This window comes from Macaca fascicularis, chromosome 7 (assembly GCF_037993035.2).
Source record: "Macaca fascicularis isolate 582-1 chromosome 7, T2T-MFA8v1.1".
Taxonomy (NCBI): domain Eukaryota; kingdom Metazoa; phylum Chordata; class Mammalia; order Primates; family Cercopithecidae; genus Macaca; species Macaca fascicularis.
Window position 1 is genome coordinate 76,581,138 of NC_088381.1, and position 22,811 is coordinate 76,603,948.

The following is a 22,811-nucleotide window of genomic DNA, read 5'->3' on the forward strand; positions in this document are numbered from 1 at the left end:
ATTCGTTTGTCCTGTATCTCCAACCGGAGGGCCCAAATTCCTCTGCCTCCCCATAATTACGACTGGATGAGAAAGGATTGGACTTAGGCCATCACCTAAGCATTGGCATATGTTCAAGGTTCTCCATTCTTGAAAGCTGAAAGCAAGCCAACCCACCTCCGTGGACTTTTGCTTTCCTTCCAGCCCAAGCTCCCTTCTTTCTTGCACACAGACAGCTTTTAAAAGGACCTATTATGGGCACCCACACTCTTAGTTTTCATCCCGCCAGTATGTAATATGGACATTTTGTTTATCATAGACTTCTTTACATTAATTTTGACTCTTAAAAAACAGTGCCTTAAAATATCAACCTTGCTCCTTTTGCAGTTTATAAGTATGATGATTGGGTTTTCATGCCAATGCGTGAGATGTGTCTCCCTCAAATCTTTTTATGAAGTAGATGCATTATCTGTCTGATATGAAAAAGAAAAAAATTATTTATCTTGATTAGTTCATTTTTGGCACCCTCCTCCCCTTATATTTAGCCCCAAGGCTCTTGTCTCACCCTAGTCTTAACCATTTCCATCTGCTCCTCAACCCACTACAGTCTGTTCTGCTATCAATGCAATAGAAACTAATCTCGAAAGATTCAATAAAAATTCTTCTGTGTCATTTGTTTTAAAGGACAATTTTTAGTCCCTGTTTTCCATGCCATCCCTTTAAGCACTTCAAATATATCAAACCACAAAACATACACAAATACAATGATCATGAAAAATGTTACTAATACCTATGTCTATTCCCAAAATGTCAACGTCTTGCTTTCTTCCCCATTTCTTAATTTTTTATACTATGCCTATACTACCTAAGATTATAGCAGTACTTAATCAAAAATCTCAAGGTTATAGTATTCCAGACCAGAAAGAAAAGGAATATCAACTTAGACAGCCAAGGCCGTAGGATCTGGTTGAACCATTGATTCTTAGTTAGGGCAGGAGGCCAGATTATTTCTCTGAAGATTATCTAAATCCAAACCATGGACATCAGGCTGCTACTTTCTTCTTAAGTTAATCTTGACTTTTCACATCAATTAAAAAAAAATAAGTCTACATTTTCCCCCTGGATTTTAGTTTTTAGTAGCCTGGAATTTCCCTATCAAACATTGATGTCTGTCTTGGCTACCGTAACATAGCCCATTGTCCTGTCATTGTGATAACTGGGCCTGGTCTATTGGTGTTATTAAAAATGTGTGGCTGCCTCATTAGTGTCTCATCCTGAGTGAGACTATCCAGAGGTTTCATCTCTCAGGACAGGTAGAACCAGGGTAGTACAATGCATTCTCCTTCTTAAGATATTTGTTGACTTCATCATCTTGGAACACAGTTTTGATCTTTTTCTAGTTCTTGTGTGTGATCACTGGTGCTTAGAAGGCCCTCCTGTTCTTGGTAGAGTTTCTGTATATTTTCCCTGGGTAGTTTGCCTAACTCTGTTTCCTGTACTACCTCTTCTCTAGTTATGCAGTTTGACATGAGGTTTATGTCTATATTTTAAAATCAAATAGAGTTAATAGAAGAAATAAAAAAACTAATTTATATTAACTTCCTCATTAAAATTAATAAAAAATTAAACATATCCCATGATAGCCAAATTTCTATGTTCATCCTAATTACCTTTAATATATATTAACTTTTCTCTGAATATCATTATAAAATGTTGGCCTTTCACAAACTCATCATATTTCAGTTCTCAAATTATAACTTGGCCAGCAGGAGACCTTGAAGCTGGCTCCTTTGTCCTTTCAGCACTGTCTCTGGCATTTTTGAAACTATCTTTCCTATCTGGAAAGAATAGGGTACTCTAGGTTCATGTTACTCTTTGTGTATGTGTGATCCAGGGGTGCTAGTTCCTTCTAGTGAGGGTGAGAGATAGAGACCCAAATCTGGGCGTTTAGGAGTTCATGTGAGCATAGGCAGTGACCAAAATGCTACTGAAATGGGAGAGTTCTCTGACCCCCCTTGCAGGATGTGTGACAGGGGTGTGGCTTGTGTGTTCGGCCACTATCATGGCTCAAACCCCTTATAGGAGGGGGAGCATGCAGTTGGGCAGGTGCAGGAGCCAGGGTAAGCTCTTTTGGGCTTCGGCACCACAGTGGCATCTAGGGGTGGGTGCCTGTGACTCCCAAAGCCCCACTGGGTGTGTTACAGTTCTCTTTTTAGCTCTGCCATCCACAGATGGCTTAAGTGTTAACCAGCTCAGTGCCCTCTTGGTACCTGGATCCTCTTCTGGCATCCAGGAAGAATCAGGTCACACAGACAAATTTAAGGATGGTAAATGTGGGAAATTGTATTGCCAGATGGGAGTGGGTCTCAGCAGGATGGATGGGGAGCTGGAGAGGGGATGGAGTGGAAAGAATTATCTTCCCCTGGAGTTCAGCCATCCAGCAGCCGATCTTCTCTCCAACTGTCCCCAGCTGAACTCCTCTTGATGTTCAGATGCTCCTTCTCTTCTCTCATCTGTTGTGCAGCTCTTCTGCTCCTTTGCTCTTTGCTTGTGGATCCTGGAGTTTGGGATTTATATGGGTACAGGATAGGGGGCGTGGTAGGCTAAAAGGCAACATTTGGGGATGAAAACATGAATCCCTGTTCTCATTTAGGGCCGTGGGTTTCCAGGCTCGAGGGTGGGGCCTTTGCCAGGGAACTGCCCTCTTTACCCAGTATTTAATTTCCTTGCCTCCTGTCCATATCATAGGCGGTACCAAATTGTTACTGCTGTTGAAACACATAGCTAGGAAAAAATACTGCTTTTTAATGCTGTGAGTTCACATTGGGTTTTTTCCCTAATATTATTAACATAATTAAATTGCTGTACCTGACTCTTCTCAGAGAATGAGGTTTTATCAACCTCTAAGACTTTCTAATATATTAGTACAACAAATGACCTCAGCTTGAACCTTATCTACTTCATAGTTCCAGCCCTGATATTAATCTGCCTTTGTGCTTGGCTTCACATCACACTAACGTTCAAGACTCAATACTTGGTCTTTGTTCCAACATCTTGTTGTGGCCCTTATCTCACCAATTCCCAAGTTCAAACTCTATCCCAGATGACTTCTTGGCCCCTGGGAAATGCATGGAAGAGATTTTGCCCCTGAGGAATAATTGTTCAGGATGGTGGCATGTTAATCTTCTATTACAAGGAAGGCCTGGCTTCACTTCTTGTGAAAAGCGAAGACTTTTTTCTGTTTCGTGATTCAGTTTTGAAGAACCTGGTATTTCCTTTTGTTTGTATTTCTTCTACCATCAGTTCCATATCTGTCTCTACAATTTTCTTTCAACACATTTAAATATAGGAATACAAAGCAAGAATGATGCAGCCTCTGTACATTCTCTTCGATATGAACATTGAAAGGACAGAAGCACTGTTTTTTCCTCTGTCTCAACTTGGTATATTTCCTTCTAGAAGTCTTGGTTTTCCTACATTTTAAAATTATATCCTCCTTAACTGATAACTCCAGATTTGCTGATCATTTGTTCAAGGGATCTGGAACTCCACAAGTGTTGCACTGGCCATAAGTTTAGCTTCCATCCACAGGATGGGGGATAATGGGGGTGGCCACCACCTTGGGGGTTGTGTCATAGATACCCTTGCTACCATTATACTTAGCAGGACGGCTCCGGACAAGGAAATGGGAGAACATTTACTTACAGAGAAAAGACCTAGAAAGCAGTGAGCACAGGGGGCACATATCTGATCTCTTATTCAGTGTAAGTTTAGCAGGGTGGATTTTGATTTTTACAGCAGCCAAGGTTTCATTTTATGCCTTTGAGCTGTGGCAGAGTGCATGAGATATTTGTTGAAGGCTGCCCATTAGCCTAGGCCAAAATGCATTATAAAATGTGCATACATTTTTTAATACTAAGGAAAATTTTATAAATTGTAATTCTCATATATATATATACACACACACACACACACACACACACACAAATGATAACTCAATGTATGTGGATGTAAAATTTGCCATGTATGAGCCAGGCTGTATACTAGGCACCTAACACTGAATAACTCTTTAGTCCTCACAATAGCAAGCTGAGACAGGTTCATGATTACCATTTTAAAGATGGGTAAACAGAGGCTTAGTGAGGTTATGTAAATTATTCATGCTCTTAAACTAGTAGGTGGTGAGTTGTGATTCAAATCCAGGTACTTTGATTCTAACCCCAGAACCCATTGTCCTAAATATGTGTCTGTGTGCATAACAAAAACTGGATCCTACCCTACATATAATTCAAAATTCTCCTTTTGTCACTTATTTTACTAAGAGCATTTCTTTCAAAAAGTTTTAGAAAAGATTTTTTAAATGACTGTATACTGTCTTTTCTTAAAAAGGTAATTTTGCCAGCCTCCCACTAATGAACATGTTTTTCAAATTTTTCAGTATTATAAACAATTATTCAATAAGTATTGAACAATAAGCAAAGCATTATACTTACTTTTGTTCATGTGTCTGATTATTTTCTTAGATTAAATTCATTGAAGGGAAATTACTGAGTCAAAGGAAATGATAATTTGAGTACCTCCATTACCTGAAAGGGGTCCCGATCCAGACCCCAAGAGAAGGTTCTTGGATCTCATGCAAGAAGGAAGTCAAGGTGAGTCCGTAAAGTGAAAGCAAGTGTATTATTAAGAAACTAAAGGAATGAATGAATGGCTACTCCATAGACAGAGCAGTCCCTGGCTCTAGTTGCCCATTTTTATGGTTATTTCTTGATGATATGCTAAACAAGGGGTGGATTATTCATGCCACCCCTTTTTAGACCATACAAGGTAACTTCCTGATGTTGCCATGGCATTTGTAAACTGTTATAGCACTGGTGGGAGTGTGGCAGTGAGGACCACCAGAGGTCACTTTTGTCACCATCTTCTTGAGTGCAAACTGTTTTATCAGCAAGGTCTTTATGTATCTTGTGCTGACCTCCTATCTCATCCTGTGACTAAGAATGGCTTAACTTACCGGGAATGCAGCCCAACAGGTCTTTGCATTTTTTTTACCAAGCCCCTATTCAATACGGAGTTGCTCCGGTTCAAACACCTCTGACACCTATATAGATAGTACCAAATAAATTTTCACAGAGTTTGTGCGGACTTATACTTCTGCCAGCAATTTATTTTAGGGAGTCTTTTCAAACTTCCACCAGCACAGAAAATTTTCTTTAAAAAACGTTTTACTATTTTAATGAGTGAATAAAATGTATCTTGTAACTGTTTTAATTAGTATTTGATTAGGTGTGTGAACATTTTTTTCTGATAATTATATTTTGTATTTAAGTTTTCTGTGAGAATACTCTGCCCATGTCTTTTGGAGTATTTTGTTAATTGATTTGTAAGAGTACTTCATGTACTCTTTCAGTATTATCTTTCTGCTCTGTTACTACAACTACTTCTTCTAATTTGTAATTTGATTATTGTGAACATGTTCCTTGATGTAAAGGACTTTCAACTGTGTTAACAGTAAGCTCTATCTAACTTTTCCTTTGTAATTACTTACATTGCTTTTATGCTTAGAATATCGTTCCCTTTCCAGAAGTTTGTTATTTATTTATGTTTTTGTCTATGTGTGGGTTCTTTAATCCATCTGCTGTTATTGTTGTTTTTGTCTTGGGCTGCTGGATAGTAAAGCTATAACTTGAGTTAATCAATTTTCCTAACCATTTGAGAAATAATCTCTGCCTTTCTCATTTTTGTTGCCCTTACTTTAAGCTGGAATACATACTAGAATCTATTTCAGGGTTCATTGCTCTGTTCTATCAATCTGCCTACCAGCTGCTGAGCTAGTACCATACTGCTTTGGTTGCAGTTGCTTATGATATATTTTAATACCTAGTAGGATGTGCCTACACAATTGAAATGCTCTGATTCTCCTTTTTCAATACATTCTTAGTTTTTTGCTTGTTGTTAATATAAATTTAAGAATCACAATGTCATATAAGAAAAATAACATCTTTTGATTGGCACATTTATTCATCATGTCATCACAATATTTTAACATGTCATTGCAAAATCATGATAGCATTTATTTTCTTTTGATTGTGCTATTGTCGATTTTAGATCAGTGTTATGCTGACTTCATAAAATGAATCTTTATACACTCAGCTTTTGTTTTTATATCTAGAAAAATCAGATAACATGGTATTATCTGTCTTTCTGAAATTCTGAAAGTTATCACTGGTAAAATTTTCAGAAAATGAAACATCTTTGGAAGTAATACAATACATACATATACATGTATATCTCCAGAATGTCTTCTAAAAGTTCATGACCCTTTTTCTTAAGGTTAGGTAAACTATGCCATGAAAATATCTGTTTAATTCAACTTTTCAAAGTTATGAACACTACTGTGCTTTAACGAATATTTTTGTATTTGTAAAAATTCTCCTGTTTATTTTTATATTTGTCTTCTACTTTTACATTTTAGTTTTCCTCTTCACCTTTATATATTCTCTAGAGTTATGTTAAAAAGTTTTTGAATTCATATGTTAACTTTACTAATTCTATTTTTAATAATTTGTTCATTTTCTATGCTTATCTTTAGAAAATATTTTCTATTTTCATCGGTTTTGTTGTAGACACCTTTTAATTATATATAATACATATCACTTAAAACTTACATATTTTGTCTTTTCCTATTGTCAAAGAGCAATAGTTCCATAAAAGGCTCACATAAAACAATTGCTTTCTGTCCATTTCTTCTTATACACCTTTGTTTTATATATTTATATATTTAATGCATAAAGTATCACTGATGATTTTATATTTTTATGTGTACTTTGCTCTATTGAATATTTTTGGCTATGTACCCGGTCTTGAATAAAGTTAACATTAATACCTTTATTTTTTCTTTGTATTTTTCTAGTAAATCTTCATTCTTTAATTTTTTATTTATATGTGTCTCCTTGTTTTGGATAGGTTTCTTGTGAGCAGGTCATAGTTGGATTTTCTTAGCCCAATCCTGAAGTCTTGGTATTTTAAATATAGGAAGATAAATCAGTTAAATTTATTATTATAACTGGCTATCCTCCCATCCTGGGTGATTATTCTGGGTATCTGTGATTTTGCTCAGACAGGGCTCAGGGAAACCGAGTCTCAACACTGACACAGAAATCAGTTGCAGGCAAGAAAACGAGTAAAAACTCACAATTAATCATGGGTAAAGAAAGAAGCATTATAAAAATCAAATCTGTGGAATTGATCAGAAATCTAGAACAGGATACAAATCAAAGAATTTAAAAATGTCAGATACAATTGAGGAGTGCGTTCATAAAACAAAGCCAGGACAGCTTCCCTGAGGAAAAGACACACAGGGAGATGCAAGTATTTTTAATCTTTTATAATGATAATGAAAAAAACAATGATGGCAACAAATTACAACTACTCATTTATCAAATCATAATTGGGCCAAACACTGAACAATGTTCTTTAGATAATCCATCCCCACAAGTACCCTAGGAAGTGTACGTTTTTTCCAGTTTTACCAACAAGAAAACTCAGATTTTAAGTAGATAAGTTAATTTTCCTAAGACTAAAGTTAGGAAGTGTGTGAACCAAAATAAGTATCTCTCTCAAAAGTCTGTGATGTTTTCCATTATATTATATGGTTTTTCCCCCCGGTAAAGGTTAAGCATCCCTAACTCAAACATCCAAAATGTTCCAAAATATGAAAGTTTTTGAACACCAACATGACCCTCAAGGGAAGTGTTCACTGCAGGATTTCAGATTAAAGATGGTCAACTGGCATACACTCTGCAAATATTCCCCAATTTGAAAAAGTCCCAAATCCAAAACACTTCTGGCCCCAACCATTTCAGATAAGGGATACTCAACATGTATTAACATTTTTCTTGGTTTTTATTTTCCCCATTTCTATAAGTATGTATTTTTCTTTGACTTCTTCAAATTCAGTTTTTGTTTGTTTGTTTGAGATGGAGTCTTGCTCTGTCACTCAGGTTGGAGTGCAGTGGTGCAATCTAGGTTCACTGAAACCTCTGCCTCCCTGGTTCAAATGATTCTCCTGCCTCAGCCTCCCGAGTAGCTGGGATTACAGGTGTGTGCCATCACGATCAACTAATTTTTTGTATTTTTGGCAGAGACAGGTTTTCACCATGTTGGCCAGGCTGGTCCTTAAGTGATCTGCCCACCTCGGCATTCCCAAAGTGCTAGGATTACAGGTGTGAACCACTGCGCCTAGCCCAAATTCTGTTTTTTAAGATCACACTTGAATGCATACATTCTCTAATCATCAAATTCATGAATGATATAACTTTTGACTCTTTACAAGATGAAGAATTTCATACTCTTCTTTCCCGCATACACTCCTTTTCCTCCATTCTCGCCAATGACATTTAGAATTATGGACCTATTTATCACTTTTATTCTATCTCAAGAAAAATTTCCAACTGTACTTTATTTACGACATTTTTTAAACTTAATTTAGTATGGTTAGCTGGGTTATCACAATTCTTTTGAACTCATTTTTTGCTATTGAGTTTTTGTCTTTAACATGTTGTTTCACTGGAACGTTTCTTTAATTTTTTCAAGAAAAGTGCATGGGTGGTATCTTTTTTGAACCCTTGACTAGAATATCTAAGAATCTCTTTTTGTTTTCTTTGCAAATTAACATTTCAGTTTGAGTCATAAGCACTTTCTAGTACCATTCAGACTTTATTCGTTTCTCATGTGGCATCTAGTCTCGTGCTGTACCCTTAATTCAGCCTATTCTCATTTTTATCATAAGTAACATTTGTTTTGTCTGGATGTTTGTAGAATATTTTAAAATCTTTTCCATTTGAACAAATTTGCTAGATTATGTCTGAGTACATCTTTAATTTTGCCCTGAACATGGTGCAGTATTTTAAGTTGTACATTTTTTTTTTTCTAGCTCAAGTTTTTCTTCCATTTTTCTCCATGTTAAAGCAACGTCATTTGTTCTGGTTATATTTGCCTTGGGTCCTTCTTATCCATAGAGTAAGTCTTATTTTTGATCGACCAAATTACCTATCTTTTCTGTCATCATTTTTTGTTTCTTTTCTCTGCATCGATAGAAAACTTCTCTATCTTGTTTTCTATATTATTTATTTGGCTCTTTGTAATTTCAATTCTGGTCTTCACTTCATCAGAATTGAATTTTGATTCCACAATTTTATTTTTAGTTTACCTGAATTCAATTCTTACATGTCAGTTTCCCTTTCAATCTCAGAATCTCAAGTGTCATCTTTTTCATCAATTTCATTCTTACTTCAGAAAGCACATACTGCCTAGTATTAAGAACACAGAAAAAGCAAGATTAAATCTTTTTTCTGTTTTATGCAGTTAGCTTTTCCTTAAACAGGCATGATTTTTCTCTGCCTCATTGGTCTAGCGAGTCTCCTGCTATATGTTACAGAATATTTTTCATAGACTCAATGTATCTTTATACCATCCCCCAACACATATGCACTTACTCCCTCTCCAACAAGGAAATCGCTGTCCAAATTGTTTGTACTCTGGATCTGCCAGAATCTTCCTCTTAAATGTTTAACTGGAGAGCAAGCTATGGTGCCTAGCTAGCAATGTGTACCGTTACACCATGACATGAATTCCTCTTGCTTCCCTGTTTCTTTGTAAATGAAAGATGAATTCATTACTAAATACTCTGAAACATTCCATAGTCTTTTTGTGGCCTGAAACAGTGCATGGGAAGCTCTGATTCCAAGACACAGAGCTCTCAATGTATCTGGCAGATTGTATTTTCCAAAGATGGCCACTGCAATATATACCTCATTCCTTGGTTCTTCTAACAAAGTGACATCAAACATCCTTCACCAAGAGGTGAAGTCTGTGTTCTCTCCTCTTGAGTCCAGATGGAATTTTGTAACTGCTTCCATGAACAGGACGCAGCAGAACTAACACGGCTGACTTCTGAGGCTATGAAAGTCACGTTCTATGAAAGTCACATGGCCTCCTCTCTGAGGCAGGTACACTGGGAGCCCGGAGCATGCATGCATTAAGTCCGGCTGCCCTGAGGCTGTCATGCTGGAGAGATCAGGATGAGCCCACAAACAGATGTCCAAAGAGGCCCAGCTATTCTGACCCTCAGCTGTTTGTCTTTGTAGCCCAGGTGCCAGGTGCCAAATGAGATGATCCTAGCTGACAGTAGAGTCCAGCTCTCCCTCCTAAGCCCTGTACTGACTGCAGATTTCTTGAGCAAAATACGTATTGTTTTAAGCCACTAAGTTCTGGGGTGGGTTGTTACCCAGCAGTAGATAATTTTTTAAAAGTTTCCCATCCTTATTCCCACTTACATTACTTTATATCCCAGGGCATACTCTGCAACCACCCACCCCTTTCACCGAGGCTCATTGCGCCTTTCTGGGAGTTACAATTGCACAGACAGATTCAGCAAGGTGAGAATGCCATCCTTGGGCAGCCAGGAGGTGACCGTCAGGATTTTTGGTTGGGGAACCACCCAGCATCCTCTCTGTAGAACCTTCCTCTCTTCTTCCTACAGAGGAAGTAGGCACTCCTCTTCCTTGGCCATCCCATCTGTCCTGTGTGAGGAGTAATTTCCCTGAGAAACTGACCATCCATAGTTGGGAATCCTGGGTTTTCAGCCCTTTTATGTCCTGTCAGCCTCTTTGGATTTTTCTTGGGTAAAGGAAGTTAGGAGGGGGAAATCCAGGCAACCATCATGATCCAGAAGCTCAGCATCTCAACTTTCATTCTGAGATTCAGATATGCCACCAAAACAACAGTCAGACACAAAATAAAAAGGCAGGTTTCCTCTCTTCCACTCCCCCGTTCCCTGGGCATGTTATTAGTTGTCTATGCTCCCTCCCTGCGGGACTCCACGGTGTGAGGATTCCCAGAGAATGAAAATAACCAGCGTCATCTTTAGAGACAATTGTTCCTCTTAGTCCTTTTTTCTAAAGCCCCAAATACAATAAAAAAGGGCAATGAATATAAATACTAAAATACAAAAATTGTCTAACTCTAGGTTTCTTTTGATACCATTCCAAGCCAATTCTTCTCAAGTCATGATGTGCACCTGCAGAGCTTGTTAAACTTTAAATTCTGATTCAGCATATCTGGGCTGACAGTCTCCTCTCTCTCTCTCTCTCCCCCCTCTCCCTCTCTCCCTGTCTCCCTGTCACCCTCTCTCCCTCTCTTCCTCTTCCCCTCTCCCCCTCTCCCCCTCCCTCTCCTCCTCCCCCTCACCCTCTGTCTCTCCTTCCTTCCCACTTAATACCTGTGCTGCTACCCAGGGAGACACTTTGAGTAGTCAGGCTCTAGGCAATCCCTCTTGCTCTCACCTCCTGCCTGGCTAGGTGCAGTCTTATAGCTACCGTCAATACCATGTCCCTTTTCTCCTTTCCTCCTAATGTTTATGGGCTCTTCTTGCCATTTTCTCCTGTCCCATACCTATTGGGCAGCTCCAGTGAGGAAGGGTTTCTTCTTCTTGTGTCCTCACTTGTTTGTTCTCTCCCTCACAGTTACTGACCACTCTGAGCTTGGCTCTTTTAGGAGGCAAAAATATAGAAATGAAAGACACCAACCAAAGGCTAATGAGGGAGAAGCACAGTGAGAGCTCTCCACAATAGGATCCACGCTAGGTTGTGCAGAGGCTGGCTCAGGTGGGGAGGGGAAGCAGGTGGGAGGGAGTCAGAAGGCAGTTAGAGAGTATTCTCTGAGGACTTCCTGGAGGTGGTGACACTAGCTGGATCTTAAGATATTAGTAGGTGTGAGCCCGCTGAAGAAAGGGGGAGGGAAGGACATTCCAAGCAGAGGGAACAGCCTGTGCAAGTGTTTAGAGGAGGAGACTGCATGGTGAGCTCAAGGAACTGTGATTAAGCACAGAAGGCGTATAAGGTGTGTGAAGGGCTGGGAGAGGGTTACGGTTATATATTAGTCTGCTCTGGCTGCTGAACTGGGAGGCCTAAACAACAGAAATGTGTTCTCTCACCATTCTCAAGACCAGAAGACCAAGATCAAGGTGTTGGCAGGTTTGGTTTCTTTTGAGGCCTCTCCCCTTGGCTTGCAGATAAGTGCCTTCCACCTGTGTCCTTACGTGGTCATCTCTCTATGTGTATCTATGTCCTCATCTCTTCTAATAAGGATACAGTCCTATTGGATTGGAGCCATATGAGCTTGTTTCACCTTGGTTACCTCTTTAAAGGCCCTGTCTCCAAATAGAGTCACATTCTGTGGTAGTGGGGGTTGGGTTTGAAACGTATGAATTCTGGGGGAGATACAGTTCTGCCCATAACAGGTCATCAAAGGTTGGACAGACTTCTCGTTCTGTTTGTTCACTCCTCAACCCTCCTACTTGCTGTAGTATGGGAGAGAAGTATGTCTGGAGAAATGGCAAGGAGGCAGCATAAGGAAGCTAGGGTGCAGGAAACAAATGTATGCTGAGCAGAGGTTTTTTATCTTTCTCCCATTGGTATATGATGTCTCTATAACCCATGCTCTTAATTTAAGTTTTCTTTCTCTGTAGTGGCATCCTACATCCTGGAGATTTTTTTTTCATGACCTCCTTGTATGTTCTCCAGAAACTCTTCTTTCTCTTTGATCAGTCCAAGGGTTAATGCACTGATTGCACCATGCCCACTTGAGGTACCCAGGCCTGGCACCCACTACCCCTCAGGAGGGCAGACAGCTGTGACCACTTTCTGCTGAGCTTGGAACTCACGAACTCATGATAATCGCTATCCCTCATGCTTCCATTGTGGAAATGCTGTTGGGCCTTCACCTGGTTTCCAGTGCTGGCTCATGTCATTTGCCTACCGTAGCAGTACCCACTCTCCAAATATCAAGGTTTGTGTGCATTTTTCAGAGACGAGGAGCAAAGCTGGGAAAGCCCTCCTCCGAGAGAGAGGATGAGACATTGTGTCCGGGAAAGGGGCTCGTGGGGACAAATTTTGCTGCAAGAAAGGTGTGTGTGTAGTTGCACAGAGGATGGAGAGGAGGGTCCCTGGGGAGAATGCCTGGAAGGAAGTTTTCTATAAACATTGACACTTTCTGGGTCTCTTCTGTCCTAATCAGAGGTATTAAGCTTCTTGGCACAAGGCCTGATGGGCACTGAGGAGAATACATGATCCTCGTTATTATTGTTATTATTATTATTATTATTATTTTGAGATGGAGTCTCACTCTGTCACCCAGGCTGGAGTGCAATGGCACTATCTCGGCTCACTGCAACCTCTGCCTCCCAGGTTCAAGCAATTCTCCTGCCTCAGCCTCCCAAGTAGCTGGGATTACAGATGCTCACCACCACGCCCAGCTAAATTTTGTATTTTTAGTAGATGGGTTTTTGCTATGTTGGCCAGGCTGGTCTTGAACTCCTGACCTCAGGTGATCCAACTGCCTTGGCCTCCCAAAGTGCTGGGATTACAGGCGTGAATGTGGCCGATCCTTTATTTTTAAAGTAAAACACTTTCTATACCCTTAAGAAGCTAACAGTCTATGTGGATAAACAAATTATATTTATATGAATATCAACAGAAGTAGCAAATGATGATCTCCCCAAATGTACTAATATTGGGAAATATTTATTATCTCTCTTCTTTCTCCTTTACCTCAAAACTCATTTTCCGTAAATATAACACATTCCTAAAACCCTGGTTTTGTCATATCGATTCTTTCTATTTCCATTAATTTTCTTCTTTCTTTCTTCTGTTTCTCCACTTGAATTCACCATTTTTTAGAATTGTATCTACATTGATGTTTATCCTTTTCACTTCTTTGCTGAGCTTTAGGGCACGTTCAAATTAAGAGATATAATTTACAACATGAAACTATGAACATAGTAAGTAGCAAACAGAGGCTATTTGGTAGAAAGGCATATGGATCAGGCTAATTGGAAAATGGGGGTGGGGAGAGAAAAACTCTGAGAAAAAGAAAATAAGCTTCAACTCAGCCCAAATATTAGTTTCAAGCCAAAGAAGTTGGCCTAGCCCCAATTCTATCCTTGGTTGGACAAAATATATGATTGGTGCATTTTCAGAAAAAAAAAAATCCACAGGGTGAGAATCTAAGCATCTATTTTCCATCCCAGTGACAATCAGAAATCATTCTTTGCATTTATTTTTCAACTTTGTATTTGCCTGTGAACGAAATTGTAGCTGGCAAAAGATGCTTCATGTGAATTACTTGAACAACAATTTCTCATTGTGTTGAATTACATTGAAGCTGCTTGCTGGGAAATCTTCCACAGCCCAGTAACAGAGGAAGATATTGTTTTTTTCCACGACCATATAGTTAACCCACTTCTCTCCTACCAAAATGAACAGAGGGTCCTCTCTAAAATGAAGAAGAAAAGTTCTTCAAATCCTAATCATTAAGCATTTACCTATAGCTTATTAATATCTTGCGAACCAAAAGCCAGTTTATCTTCCCAAGTCGCCCCACTTTCTTTTTTGCTTCCCTACATCAGATTTTAACATTACTTGGCTTCTCAATGTTTGGAATACCTCTAGTAGCCAGCAAAGTAAGGAATCATGGAACCACAGCCTTAGCTAGCAATATTTTCATCTTGAAAAGTCACCTAGTCCAGAAAGTAGTTGAGAGGTTGAAATAATCATAAAGGTTCTAGAGTCATTCATAATACCGACCTGTTCCTAAATTCACCACCCACCGCTAGAGGGAGGGATGAACGAAAAAGGGCCAGTGCAAGTGGTGGTTACAGCATTTCTCCAAGGCAACATTTAAGGAAGCCCAGTTGAGGCTTTTAATGGGGTTTAAGTTGTTGGCTTTGCTGCTCACGAGTGTCAACTATTTCAGAGGCTCCTTGGAGGGGGCACTGCAGTTTATGGAAGTGCTAAACCCCCTCTACCTCTCTCCCTTCCTCCTTGGTGCTCCTGTGTCCAGAGTTGGTTCCTTCCGGTGGGTTCGTGGTCTGGCTGACTTCAAGAATGAAGCTGTGGACCTTCATGGGGAGTGTTACAGCTCTTAAAGGTGGCAGGGACCCAAAGAGTGAGCAGCAGCAAGATTTATTGTGAAGAGCAAAAGAACAAAGCTTCCACAGTGTGCTGGGGCGGGCGTGGGGGGGGGGGGGGGGGGAGCCGGGGGGAGGGGGACAGCTTTTGTTTCCTTATTTGTCCCCGTTCATGTCCTGCTGATTGGTCCATTTTACAGATCTCTAGCTAGCTACAGAGTGCCGATTGATGCATTTTTACAGAGCAATGATTGGTGCATTTTACAAACCTCTAGCTAGCTACAGTGTACTGATTGGTGTGTTTTACAATCCTCTTGTAAGACAAAAAAGTTCTCCAAGTCCCCATCCGACCGGGGAAGTCCAGCTGGCTTCACCTCTCACTCCCACCAATTTGGGGTGGCAAATGTAGACTCAATTCCTGCCACCTGCTGGTGGTGAGCTCCCAAAACCAACCTGCTGTCCTTTCTTTTGAGAAAAAATGGGGCTAATAGGACCAGCTCTCCCTGTTGTGAGCTGAGATATAGAATGTAGAAAGTACTTCATAAGCATTAACGTGCTGTACTGATACAAGCGTGTTTACTATTTTTATGCTGCTTCCTCTGTCTGCACACCGGGCTAGGGGAATGCCAAGCAGAAGCACCTGGTGCTCATAAACCCACCTTATCATCTCTAGAACCCTGATCTACAAGTAAATAAAGGATGAGCAAAGAAGGAAGGGAGTTGAACTTGTTAAATTCCTTCTTTCTGACTGTTGTGAGGCTGCAGCCTAATTTCCCTGAGGCTGACTTTAACGATTCTTAAGGCTTCAGGCACAGGATTACTTTCATGGCTGCTTACCATTAATTATAGGAAGAATCTACAACCCTAATCCGAAATCCTTTATCTGGCAGCAAAAGTGTGTGATTTCTCTAAAGACAGCTAATTTTTTAATCTAAAATAAATGGTTAAGCTGAAAAAATTGGTGCCTTTCTCAGTGTGTACATGAGGCATTGTGGTATAGAACAAAAAAGGCTGGCCGGGTGTGGTGGCTCATGTCTGTAATCCCAGCACTTTGGGAGGCTGAGGTGGGTGGATCACCTGATGTCAGAGTTCAAGACCAGCCTGACCAACATTAAGAAACCCTGTCTCTATTAAAAATACAAAATAGGCCGGGCGCGGTGGCTCAAGCCTGTAATCCCAGCACTTTGGGAGGCCGAGACGGGCGGATCATGAGGTCAGGAGATCGAGACCATCCTGGCTAATACGGTGAAACCCCGTCTCTACTAAAAAATACAAAAAACTAGCCGGGCGAAGTGGCGGGTGCCTGTAGTCCCAGCTACTCGGGAGGCTGAGGCAGGAGAATGGCATGAACCCGAGAGGAGGAGCTTGCAGTGAGCTGAGATCCGGCCACTGCACTCCAGCCTGGGGACAGAGCAAGACTCCGTCTCAAAAAAAAAAAAAAAAAAAAAAATACAAAATAGCTGAGCGTGGTGGCACATGCATGTAATACCAGCTACTCTGGAGGCTGAGGCAGGAGAATCGCTGAGAGGCGGAAGTTGCCATGGGCCGAGAGTTCACCATTGCACTCCAGCCTGGGCAACAAGAGCAAAATCCATCTCAAAAAAAAAAAGGGGCTGGACATGGATGCAAGTTCTGTCCCTTTCTAGCTTTATAAAAGAGAAACAACATAAGTCCCAGCCTCCCCACGAGACAAACCACACTGGGTGATAAATGAGATAATATGTATGTAGTTATAAAGAACCTGGGCTATGATGGCAGACACCCTGGTTTTCAAAGATTTGCCTTGCCATTTACTAGATAAGTGACATTGATCAGGTTAACCTTTCTAGGCCTCAGTTGTCTCATCTGTAAAACAAGGCTAATAGCAGTATCCGGTTTAGAGGATTGTTGTGAGGCTTACATTGTAAATGCGGTTGATGCACTGAGAATGGTGTCTGGCCATAATAAGCACACAGTAAACATTAGCTTTTTTTAGTACAAAGAACGTAAATAAGAGTTGAAGACTATAATGCACTCTGCACATTTCATTAGCAATGGGGTCACCATTTATAGACAAGTAAAGTCTCAGCTCAGCTTTGCAGCTTATCATCACAGAGGCAGGGAACAGAGCTAGCTTGTCAAGGGTCTTCTCAGGAGGAAGTGGGGAGGTACCCCATGATGCAAGGTGATGGGGAGGGAAAGAGGGGACATAAAGATTCTGTAGAAAAGTTGGCTCCGAGTAATGGGAGGGTGTGGGGAAGAAAGGAGGGGGCAGTAAGGATTCTCATTATAGGACTGGCCGGGAATGGTGTGGCCAGTGATTCAGGAAGTGGGGAAAATGGGAAGAGACTTCTGTGGAGGGCGCCAATTCAGATAGGACGTGGCCTAGACAAGGTGGGGGCATCTCAAAGCGACACCAAACCTGGGTGAGATCATGTCTGGAGCCACAGAAGGATGAAGCAGTTTATATTTAAATGCCATGGCAAAACAACACCTCCACCATTACACCCTCTATTCTCATTCAAGTTCTTCGGAAGAAAGGAAAAATATGGTAGGGTTCATTGCTATTCAGTTTTGAAGTTGAGCCTGCATTTAGACACAGGAGCCTGGGAGAGTGGGTCATTTTCTTTGACACAATTATTAAGGAAAACATTTTAAATGATTCCTTGAGTCCCCCAGTGGCCCAGGTGGAAGGTGCTGTTTCCTGGTACCTGTCCAGTCCTCTGAGCTTTTCTCTCAGCTTCCAAACGCTGCAGTTGACAACTAGCAGATCCTATTGGTAGTGCCCTGTGGCCCACACTCCTTGGTAACGGTGAGAGTGGGGAGTAATTAGGAGCGGCTGCCATGGGTCAGGCATTCAGGTCAAGGCCGAGGATGGTGGCCAGGGCCACAGAGCCAGGGGAGGGTGGGGACCCAGCAGGCCTGTGGCTGGCCGCTTTCTGCGCGCTCGAGCCACTGGGCCCTGGGCGGATGGAGGGCCGGACAAGGCCCTCTGCTGGGGCCGCGGCGATCTTGCAGCGCCTGGACACTGAGGCTGGGGCACCAACAGTCCGTGGGGCTCCCGACGTATTCCTCTAACTTCCCCTTTCTCTCTTTTCGGTCTGGGGCCTTTTCAACACCCTCTGTGGTCGGGGAGAGCTGGCGCAGAAACCGGCAGGCGGCAGAAGCCTCAAGCAGCTCTGACCTCTGGCACCTCCCCAAGGCCCAGAGCATAACATCTGTCCCCAGAAATCCCCAGGCGGAGAAGAGCGCGCGCCAAACCCTTCCTGGGTAGTCAGTATTCTCCCTTCCTGGGAAGAGCCTGCCCTCTGAGGCTTGGGCACCGGGGTTCCCGAGCGCCGGGTCCGAGCCCCGCGGGGGCGCCTCCGCACCCCATCTCCGCGCCCGGCGCAGAGCCGCCAGTCTCCGCCGCGGGGCCCCATGACCCGCAGCGCCACCTAGGGGCCGGGCGCCGCCTCCCTCCCTCAGGGGCACCCCCCGTACTCCGCAAGGACTCCCCGTCTCCCCAGTTCTCCCGGCAGCCGGACCCTCCCCGCCTCGGCCGCCGGGCCGCCCTCCGCGTCCCAAGCCCGCCTCCCGTCCCTCCCCGGGGGCGCACCGGCAGCGGGGAGCGGCGCGGCGAGGGCGCGCAGCGGCGGCCCAGGCCCAGGCCTCCGGGCTGGGGCTGGGGCTGGGGCTGGGGCTGGGGCTGGGGTTGAGGGGTTGAGAGCAGGCGCGGCCGGCGGGCGAGGGGAAGCGGACGATGGCAGCGGCGGGCGGTCGCGGGAGGCGAGGCGGCGGCGGCGGCGGCGGCGGCGGCGGGCGGCGCGAGGAGCCCCTGTGATTGGCACAGCCGGAGCCGGAGGAGGAGGCGAGGGGAGGGCGGAGGCGGGGGAGGAGGAGGAGGAAGGGGCGAGCGCGGCGGCGGCGGCGGCGGCGGCGAGGAGCTGTGCTTTCCACCTCTCCAGCCCCGGCAGGACGGGGGCGGCAGCCGCGAGCCCGGGGCGGGGACAGCACGCAGCCTCGAGGCGCGCACCCCCACCGGGCAGCGGCCCCGACACCCGGGGCGAGCGGGAAAGCGGCAGCGGCGGCGGCGGCGGCGGCGGCGGGGGAAGGATGCAGGGGAAGAAGCCGGGCGGCTCGTCGGGCGGCGGCCGGAGCGGCGAGCTGCAGGGGGACGAGGCGCAGAGGAACAAGAAAAAGAAAAAGAAGGTGTCCTGCTTTTCCAACATCAAGATATTCCTGGTGTCCGAGTGCGCCCTGATGCTGGCGCAGGGCACGGTGGGCGCCTACCTGGTGAGTCCCTGAGCCAACTCCGCCGTGGGCCCCTTCCCCAGCCCGGCTCCCGAACGGCCGCCTGGCACGAGAAGGGGGCCGCCCGGCGCTGGGGGCAGGCGGGCATGACCTCGGTCCGGCGTGGAGGTTGGCGAGTGGTGCAGAGGCGGCCGCCGGGGGAGCTGCCGGCCGGGGCTGCCAGCGAGCGGGTAGCGGGCGGGACCGTTGATGCCGGTAGCAGCTCGCGCGCGCCCTGCTGGGGCTGGGGGTGCTGGAGGACGAGAGGCGGCGGGCAGGTGGGCGTAAAACTATTCCTCTCACCCGCTTAAGAGCCGAGCGAGACGGTGACTTCAGGGCTCTCCTTGGAGAGGAAAGCAATCGGGGTTTGCAGGTGACCCGCACATGGGAAGAAAAACCAGTTAGCATCCTGCGTCCTCTACTCTCCATTGCATCCTCCTCGAGAACAAATCTATTATGCATCATTTTCTCCGGGCGCTTTCTACATCCGCCAATTACAGGGGGATATAACAGCTTAGAGTAAAATGCTCCCTAGTGTGGCCCTGACCTGAGTCGGGGCTGCAGGGGGATTATTCCCACTCGGCATCCCTATAGCCCTCTTTCAGCGTCTGCGATAAAGTTACGGTACCTAGAGAGCAGCTGCGAGTTTGTGTAGTTCCTGCTATCCACTCTTAGTGCTAAATTCCCCATCGTGGTCTGTCGCCCACAGAAGGTTGCACCATTTTGCACAATGAATATGTATTTTATTTGCCTCCAGAAAGGGGATGTTAATGCTCAGAGGGCCCATGGGTGCATAACATTTCAGAGGAAACAGCTTGTAATGACTCAGCACTGTCAGGTACCTACTTTGTCGCTTTTGCCTCCCCTCCTCAGGTGGTCCCAACTTGAGTTCCAGAGAGCGTGCTTCCACACCTGAGTACAGTCCTGTCTAAACGGGAAAAATTTTTTTAGAGTTTATAGTGTTAAATCATTACTTGGCTATTGACCCGCAACTGGAATCAAATGTCATAGACTTTGAGTATTCCTGAGCAAGTTTGATGGAGATAGAATTGGACAAGATTTTGGCCATTGAATAACCACATCTAGAGATAGAACCACGCGTATCCTGATGCTATGATTAATCCCTCATTCCTGGCCTTGGGGTAAAGTTAATGAGGGCCAGACACTGGGGGTTCTATACCATTCATAAACTATCTCTTAAGGCTCAGGGCTCACTGTTAAGGGGAAATACAAACAGTGCTTGGTCTCCGGTGTTAAGTAAGTTAGGTGGTTGTGAGAGAGAAGGTCTTCAAACTCAGCTCTGTTCCTGGGGTGACAATTTTAGGGCTTTTGAAAATCAAATACATTTCTGTTGCTCCTTCTGAGACGAAAAGCGTTTACGTCCCGGTCTCTGTCTTGTGCATTTGTAACTTGTAGACTGCAAGTGAACCCTGTAGTCAAAAGCACACCTTGTTTTCTGTTCTATAAAATAACACTTATTGTGCCTATAGTTATAATATGCAGTTGCAGACAGTACATATTGGCCCTTGGAATTTGAGGGATAGGGGATAATTGTGTTTTGGGAGTCAGTTTATCAGCCTTTCCTTAGGGGGAATTTGACTGTTAAAATATTTAAGTACATGTATTACAGAGATGCAAATACACATTAATAAAATATATGTGGGTCTGTACTGTGACATATGCAAAGTACATAATACCTAACCGGGTCTATGTTTAAAAGGAGGTAATTAGTATATCAACAGCTGCCTCCAGTTTAACGGTTTGTTTGCCTCAAACCAGTTTTGATCAGTAGAGTGCATTATTCATGTGTGGCAAACACCAACAGAACTTTTCACCCCAGGAATGATAAAAGGACGGGCTTACTATTTTTCGGTTGCAATGATCTAAGGATTTGACAAAGAAATGAAGCCGGTCTGCAACTAGATGAATGACCTAGCTCCTTTAGAAAGTTAAGAAGCCGAGTACTCCTGGAGTGGTGGACTTCTGAAGGCAGGGCTGGCCCCAGGAGATAGGAGGTTGACTTTAATCCCAGAACAGGGGAATGACAGGCAGAGGAGGAATTTGGTCCACCTGGTGGTGGCATCCTGGCACTTCTAGCCTTAGCTGATGGAAAGCCTGGTTGGGTGGGGTAGGGTAACAGGAGTCAACAGGTGACTTGCAGAAAGCAGCTGGAGGCCCAGGAGAGGACAGGCCTAGGAAATTGAATTCATTTTGATTACTAGGAGTGGAGGCATAAGGCTCTAAGGGCTCTGCTTTGCCCGGCTGCCCTCGTCTTTGCCTTGCCATCGGAGCCTCATGAAAATAAATAGTTGGCTTGTCAGGGTTGACTGACTCAGCTTGCTGTGGGCTTTGCTCTTCTGGGCCACTTCAGAGTTTTCTCTTCATCTGTTATTTGGGAGATGGGGAAAAAAAGTTTGCTCCTTCAGCCATGCGAGACTTCTCTGTGGATAATTGGAGAATGAAATATTGCAGGCTGTTTGCAGGAAAGGCAGATTTCTTCCTTTTAATTCATCATGGCTTTCTTAGGAAACCTGAGACCCTGTAGGGGACCACAGGGCAGGGTCCACGTGCTAAGTGTGCGTTATGTGTGATCTTTACATTGGCAATCAGCCTGCCCCTCTAATGAGGCATTTCCAGATACCTGAGGAAGGGCTTGCCTTGGGACAGTGCCAGCAATGCTCCCTTTCACAGAGAGGAGAGTGATAACAAATTCTATGCCAACGACATTATTTCCTATTAGATTCCCAGAGTCCACCTTCTTATTTCATCTCCCAAGGTGCCTTAAAATTTTGCAGTTTCATTTGCTTATTTTTTCTGAAAAGACAAATTTCCCAGTGTCCTGAATGACACTAGTGTAGGCTTCCCAACTGCAGAACTGAGCAGAAGGTTGCCTGTGATTTAAGAAGCAACTTTGAGAGGGAGGACTCGTGTGTGTGTGTGTTTGTGTGTCTGTGTGTGTGTGTGAGAGAGAAAATGTGTGTGTGTGTGTGTGTATGTATGCATGTGTTAGTTTTCCACCAAGAACCTGCCCAGGGAGGAAACTCAAGAGAAAACTGTATTGTATGTAAGAAGGCCATCAATTGTTGACTAGACTGGGGACCTGCAACTTTTGCCTTGGTGTCAGGGAGTACAGAAAGACACTGATCCTGAAAGCTAGACTCAGTGATCTAGATAAAGGAACCCAGGTACAACCTGGGCCAACTGTGGATTCTGAAATCTATTACAGTTACAAACGTCTTCACTGGAAACCATGCTTCAGATAAGGCAATAGTCACAGGGATGTTCTATCATAGTCACCTAAACCTCCTAACTGGCTATGAAATAATTTTTGCAGCATAAGAGGAGAGGCCTGCTCACTTTGATAGTCATTTTGTATGGAACGGAGAATGCAATTTAGTTTTCTTCTACTTGGGTTTTGGCTTCGAGTGACTCCAGTCCTGTTTGCAAGGATGTAACATGTGCTTAAGTCTTGGACTGGTTGGAGAAGATGCAGGCATATGAGAACTGCATGGAGAGAAAGTCATTTGGCATGTGCTTATTGGTGCTTTGCAGAGACCCCCTAAAATGTTTTAAGCCACTTGCTGAGGGTAGCCCTGCTTATAGAAGTTTCTGT

The 22,811-nt window shown here is 43.7% G+C and overlaps 1 protein-coding gene and 1 non-coding gene across 11 annotated transcripts in view; both read left to right on the plus strand.

Annotated features, from left to right (window-relative positions):
• Nucleotides 1-354: 354 nt before the first annotated feature.
• LOC123575036 (small nucleolar RNA U13) lies at nucleotides 355-458 on the plus strand. Its single transcript, XR_006700205.2, has one exon. It is a non-coding gene; the product is annotated as a small nucleolar RNA U13 (small nucleolar RNA).
• An 18,368-nt stretch (nucleotides 459-18,826) lies between these two features.
• SLCO3A1 (solute carrier organic anion transporter family member 3A1) overlaps nucleotides 18,827-22,811 on the plus strand; it is a 318,828-nt gene continuing 314,843 nt past the window's right edge. For all 10 annotated transcript variants that reach the window (XR_010588295.2, XR_012415465.1, XR_010588296.2 and 7 more), the window contains exon 1: nucleotides 18,827-19,201. Coding sequence is in view for 7 of the 10 variants with exons in the window: in XM_065548475.2 (XP_065404547.1) it covers nucleotides 19,022-19,201 (180 nt within the window). In the remaining 3 variants the exon portion in view is untranslated. The remainder of the gene's footprint in view (nucleotides 19,202-22,811) is intronic.